General features: G+C 48.3%; 1 protein-coding gene across 4 annotated transcripts in view; it reads left to right on the top strand.

Annotated features, from left to right (window-relative positions):
• Positions 1-734: 734 nt before the first annotated feature.
• The window catches only part of CCDC33 (coiled-coil domain containing 33), a 157,133-nt gene continuing 151,612 nt past the window's right edge, over positions 735-6,255 (top strand). For 3 of the 4 annotated variants that reach the window (XM_053403599.1, XM_053403601.1, XM_053403597.1), the window contains exons 1-2: positions 735-923; positions 3,024-3,092. In XM_053403599.1, coding sequence (XP_053259574.1) covers positions 873-923; positions 3,024-3,092 — 120 coding nt within the window. In that variant the 5' untranslated portion in view covers positions 735-872. The remainder of the gene's footprint in view (positions 924-3,023; positions 3,093-6,255) is intronic. The other variant, XM_053403600.1, reaches the window with a different exon arrangement.

Raw genomic sequence — 6,255 nt, 5'->3', positions numbered from 1 at the left:
TCCACCCAGAGTGTTCTGGAACTGTCAAAAGCAGGGCAAGGAGAGTGGGCACAGGTAGCCTTACCCTCTCCCCTTGCTTAAACATACAGGTGTGGGTGGGAAGGCAAGGGAGGAGGAGAGCTGCATCTGGTTGGATCAGGCCCCGAATCAGATTGGCAGGTCCATGGACAGCCCTGGCCAGAAACACACACACACAAAGTCAACTGAAAATTATCCAAGAAGAACTTTCAATTTAATCGAGCAAAGCGCTGTGTTTGAAGGCAGCAAATTGAATCCATACAAAGTCAGGTCAGGTCCCAAAGGAATCATTGAGCAATGTTAGCTGTGGCTTGAGTCCCATTGGTTTCAATGGGAACAATGTACAACCAGCTCAGTTTAGACCCAACCTATTTTGGAGCTAAACCTACCCCCTGCCCTTTGTAGGGGTGAAGTCGGAGAGCAGGAACAGCCCTTGAAGATGAAATATTTAGAACTGAGATACCCAAGGATGTCCTAATGAGAATGCCATAATAATAGCGCAATTTCACACTGTAAATCTCTTTGAGAGCATGTTCAAGTGATTAAAAATTCTGAATCAATCTATATCCTTAAAAAAGAAGGTAATGCTGGCCGCAGAACTGTGATGCTGCTGATGTCATAAGCAGACAGTTGTGGTGGAATCCACACCAGGAAGATACAGTTCTGGGGGTCGCCTCACTGATGACTTTCAGTAAAGTTCTCCTTGGACTGAGGCTCCTTTGAAGCTAGGATGGAGGATGCCTTCTGTTTTAAAGGGAGGAAAGCAACAGTAATGATCCTTGGAGTCAGGCTTCATTCTGGCATAGCAGTGCCCTAAGAATGTAGATAAATAACTCCTAAACAAGAAACAAGAAATGTCTCAAGTACAGAATGATGATCCTGAAGAGGAACCTCCTGCTCAGGAGGTGAGTTGCTGAACATTCACTGCCCTCTCCCCAAACACAGAAAAACATACCCTGGGATAACATCTCTAGTATGCAAAAAGAAAAGAAAAGTGTAGGTTAAAAAACCCACAAAGTCACTGGTGCACTGCTTCAGTCCTTTTGAATATGATAGCCATGTTCAAATATATAAAAGGATGTCACATAGAGGAGGGAGAAAGGTTGTTTTCTGCTGCTCCAGAGAAGCGGACACGGAGCAATGGAACCAAACTGCAGGAAAGAAGATTCCACCTAAACATTAGGAAGAACTTCCTGACAGTAAGAGCTGTTCGACAGTGGACTTTGCTGCCAAGGAGTGTGGTGGAGTCTCCTTCTTTGGAGGTCTTTAAGCAGAGGCTTGACAACCATATGTCAGGAGTGCTCTGATGGTGTTTCCTGCTTGGCAGGGGGTTGGACTCGATGGCCCTTGTGGTCTCTTCCAACTCTATGATTCTATGATTCTAAGTTCTAGTTCCAGTTCACCCCTCCAAAAAAGAACTATTTCTGTTCCAGTTCAATTCACTGTTCAATTTGCAATCCGATTATGTGGTTTGCTGCATCCCCGCCCCAAACCTCCAGAATTCAAAGTTCAAAATATATGAAAGAAAACATTGAAATGTGAACACTTGTTTGGCTTATTTTCCCCAACAACAAAAAGAGCATCACTTTTCAGGTAGCTAAAAATGGTCACTGTAATAGCTGTAGAGTTAAGTGTGATGAGACGTCTGCAGGGCATCAGGTTGGGGAAAGCTATCACATCTTCTCCCACAGTAGAAGGCCTCTGTCTTCTTTTGGGTGACCCCCTGCCCTGGCTAAAAGCCCAGAAGCAGCTACTAAATAGCCTTCACTGCCTCGTTTTAGCCTCATAGCAGTTGTTCTCAGCTTGCTTGCTGAGCTACAACTCCCAAATAGCTCCAGTCAGCATGGGCAAACATTTGGGATGATGGAAGTAGTAGACCAGGGGTCAGCAACCTTTTCCAGCCATGGGCCAGTCCACCGTCCCTCAGACTATGTGGGGGGCCGGACTATATTCTGAAGAAAAAAATGAATGAATTCCTATGCCCCACAAATAATCCAGAGATGCATTGTAAATAAAAGTACACATTCTACTCATGTAAAAACACCAGGCAGGCCCCACAAATAACCCAGAGATGCATTTTAAACAAAAGGACACATTCTACTCATGTAGATTCACTCTGATTTATGCACTTGAACAAAGCTCTCAAAGAGATTTACAGCATGAAATTGGGCTATTATTAGGGCATTCACGCTGATTCCCGGACCGTCCATAGGCCGGACTGCGAAGGTAATTGGGCCGCATCCAGCCCACGGGCCTTAGGTTGCCTACCTCTGTAGTAGACCAAAACATCTGGGGGGCATCAGGTTGAGGAAGGCTGCTATAAAGACATTGCAGAGAAAAGGAATTTTATATCCTTGCCCAATCACTGGAACAGTGGATTGACAACCTTCACTGAACCACACTTTTCTAATGGTAGCTGTTCAGTGCAACTATATGGCTGGCCCCTGTCTTGTTGCATTGAGTCTCCAGGTGATGTCGCCAGGTGCTTAACTCTCAGTAAGACTTCTGCATCCCAAGCCCAGGCCAGGAACTTCTCTCACAGTTATATTGGCTAGACCCAGGAGAGGGGAACCTCTGATCTTTCAGGTGTTGTTGTACTCCAAACCCCATCAGCCCCAGCCTGCATGGCCCCATGGCCAGAGACTGTGAGAGCTGTAGTCCAGCAACACCCATAGGGCCTGTGGGGGCCAGGCAGACTAGAAAGAAGCTCTGGTCTCCTTTGGTGTTTCCAGTTGGAAATCTCAAAGCAGTATTTCTCCCTACCGGGACGCACAAATTTGCTTTAGGCTGGAGATGGGAAGCCTATGGCCCTTTCTCTCCCATCATCCCTGACCACTGGTCTCGACTGGAGTTGAGGGGAGTTGGAGTCCAACAGATATCTGGAGGGCCACGCCCCCCCCTTCATTCTTTGCTTGGTGTGAACTGGGCAGAATAAGGCCAGTACCCATTTGTGAAACTGAGGATTTCTTTCTGTTTCTCTTGGTTTTTGAATTTTGGGTCTTTAGAAAAAAGGAGAGAGCGGCAAATCCCGCATACGAAACCCATTCAGTTTCCTTTCCTGGGGAACAAAGAAGGTAGGTGCAAATTGCTAGATTCAAGCTTAGAAATGAAGTGTTGAGTACCCCCTGGCAAAGCTTATAGTAGTCTATGGTAAGTCATATATGCCTGGTGTAGAGAAGCCCAGACCTGTGGGCCACATATGCCCCCCCACCAGCCTCTCTATCTGGCCTTTGGCTTTTCTCAAGACAGGTGTCCCTCTCTCCTGACCAAGCCACACTCTGTCCCTGCTCTCTGACTTCCTGAAGTGCTTTTTATCAGGTGGAATTTGTGCTTGTGAGCCAGTGTGGTGTAGTGGTTAAGAGCATTGGACTCGTAATCTGGCGAACCGGGTTCACATCTCTGGTCCTCCACATGCAGCTGCTGGGTGACCTTGGGCCAGTCACACTTCTTTGAAGTCTCTCAGCCCCACTTACCTCACAGAGTGTTTGTTGTGGGGGAGGAATGGAAAGGAGATTGTTAGCCGCTTGGAGGCTCCTTAGGGTAGTGATAAAGCGGGATATCAAATCCAAACTCTTCTTCTTGAACTGCAACCATGCCTGCTTTCAGGTATGCATTTGGGGCCTGAGTCATTGAGGGTTTTAAACACTGTTGCATCCTTGTAAAGAGAGCAGAACAAATGCTCTGCATACGCAAATGAGGATGGGCACTCAATAAGCGGGTCTTCTGGAAGAGCCCTAGGAGCGGAGGGCTGTCATTGGCACTGCTGCGTTGAAGCATCAGAGGAACTGCTGGATCAGGCCAGTGGCCCATCTAATCCAGCACCCTGCTCCCACAGTGACTGACCAGATGCCTGTGTGAAGCCCACAAGTAGCATTTGAACAGAAGAGGCTTCTGCCATCAGAGCAGCCCGCTGGATCAGTTCAAGGGCCCATCAATCCAGCCTCCTGTTCTCACAGTAGCCAACCAGATGCATAGGTTCCAACTGCCCTGAAGACGACGGGACCGTCACAAAAACCCTTAAACCATCACAATTTCTCACTTTGTCATGCAGAGTCCCAATACCCAAATGCCAGCCGCTGCCCACCCCCAAACCACCCTCAAATCCGTCTCCAAGTTTTCATTCATTGCTCCTTCCATTTTCTGGCCAGGGAAAGAGAGGGAAAGAGAGAAGCAGCAACCTACTTTGGGTTCTTATTTGCATGCTCCTACAAGCTGCAAGGACATGGGTGGCGCTGTGGTCTAAACCACTGAGCCTAGGGCTTGCCAATCAGAAGGTCAGCGGTTCGAATCCCCACAACAGGTTGAGCTCCCGTTGCTCGGTCCCTGCTCCTGCCAACCTAGCAGTTTGAAAGCACATCAGAGTGCAAGTAGATAAATAGGTACCGCTCTGGTGCGAAGGTATACACCGTTTCCGTGCACTGCTCTGGTTCGCCAGAAGCGGCTTAGTCAGAAATCGTGCTCCGGCTAAATTGGTGCTTCAGGTTAAAAACAGTTTCAGGTTAAGAACGGACCTCCGGAACGAATTAAGTACTTGACCCGAGGTACCACTGTACTCCTAAATGCATGATGACCATGCATACTCTCCACACACAAACACACACATATAATTAGTTAATTAGTTGTATTTGTTGATTTGGGGTTTTCCCTCCCCCACCAGCCTTCCTTAAATGCAGTACATGAATTCAAACATTACTGTGCTTAAAATACTGTAGTTTCCCCATGTTTCCTCTAATAACTTTTGTACTTGACCAGGAGGAAATGCTGAAGCAGTGATACTGATGTAGAATAGAATGTCCCTGTTTGCACCTGAGGTATGTTGGAGGCTAGGCAGGTGAAGGACCTGAGTGCCTTCAATCCCCAGCAACTGACATTTGGAGCCATTGCTGCCTCCAGCTGTGGAGCCAGAGCAGAGCCACTGTGGCTAGCAGCCCTCAATAGCCCCGACGCTCCCATTCATCCCTGGGAGATTTCTCTGCTTGCCGCCAGCCCAGATCTGTAGCCAAAAAGCCGTTAGTCACAGGCTGTTGCCTCTTGTGATTACTTTCACTTTGATTCCCATCACAGGATGATTACGGCATTCGGGAGAGGGGAGCTTTGCACTTAACCTCTCGTTTTCTTTGCTCAGCCCTCAAGAGGTCCGGTGGGAATAGCACAGGCCCAGACTGGCTGCCAGGATGACACAGGAGAGGGAGGGGGAGGAGCGGGAAGCACGGCTGACAAGGTGAGGGGTGGGGGCGCTGGATAATGTCAGCATGTGGAAGAGGAGAGTGAGCTCAGACAGCAGCGCATGGCAGAAGGAGCAGGATGCTCCATATCAAGCCAGCTTAGGCTAGGGCCTTCGCCAATTGGTGTGCAAATTCTGTAATTGTTGTGGCGTGTGGAAACCCTCTCCTGGTATGTCCCACAGAGGAGCTTATGGTCTTCAAATAAAAACATCTTGGAGATCCCGGGCCACAGGGAGGTTAGGCTGGCCTCAACCAGAGCCAGGGCTTTTTTAGCCGTGGCCCCTGTGGCGATCACACAGGGTACCTGGACATTTCACCATCTATTGATCCCTGTGCCACCACTTTATTTCTCGCTGCCACCACCCAGGCCCTACCTGGTACAATACTAAGTCCAGTCAGGGTTAAATTGAAACATAAACTTTTGTTTATTTATTACAGTTTAACAAGCGTGTGGTTTCATAAACAGTATCAGTCAATTACATACATGGGGTGCCTATCCAGACCTATAACTTCCGCTACCTGCTCTCACTCACTAAACCACCTCTCAGATATTTACTTGTCTGCCTAGCCCCTAACTGTTCGTGACTCAGCCTATTTCGTTACACTAACTCAACCTACCCACAGACTCTATCCCAATTCACTCCCACTCCAACCAACCACCCAACTCCCAACGAACTCCTCAACGAACTCATCACAAACTCCTCCTTTTGCCCCCCCCAGCTGGTTTTATAGTCCCACTGACTCCACCCGCACACACACACACCTCTTGACTGGGCAACCTGTTTAACTATTTCACTTCCAGCACTCTCTCATATGTTAATGTCACAGCCCCGATCTGGTGGAACGCTCTGTCCCAAGAGACTAGGGCCCTGCGGGACCTGACATCTTTCCGCAGGGCCTGCAAGACGGAGCTGTTCCACCAGGTCTTTGGCCAAGGCACAGCCTGACCCCCTCCTTTGGTAACCCTCATAGAACTCTAGCCCAATGGTTGCCATTAATTTGATTCTGAATT

Source organism: Podarcis raffonei, chromosome 9 (assembly GCF_027172205.1).
Source record: "Podarcis raffonei isolate rPodRaf1 chromosome 9, rPodRaf1.pri, whole genome shotgun sequence".
NCBI lineage: Eukaryota > Metazoa > Chordata > Lepidosauria > Squamata > Lacertidae > Podarcis > Podarcis raffonei.
The sequence above is the reverse complement of the archived record's forward strand: the minus strand, read 5'-3'. Positions and strand labels throughout refer to the sequence as shown.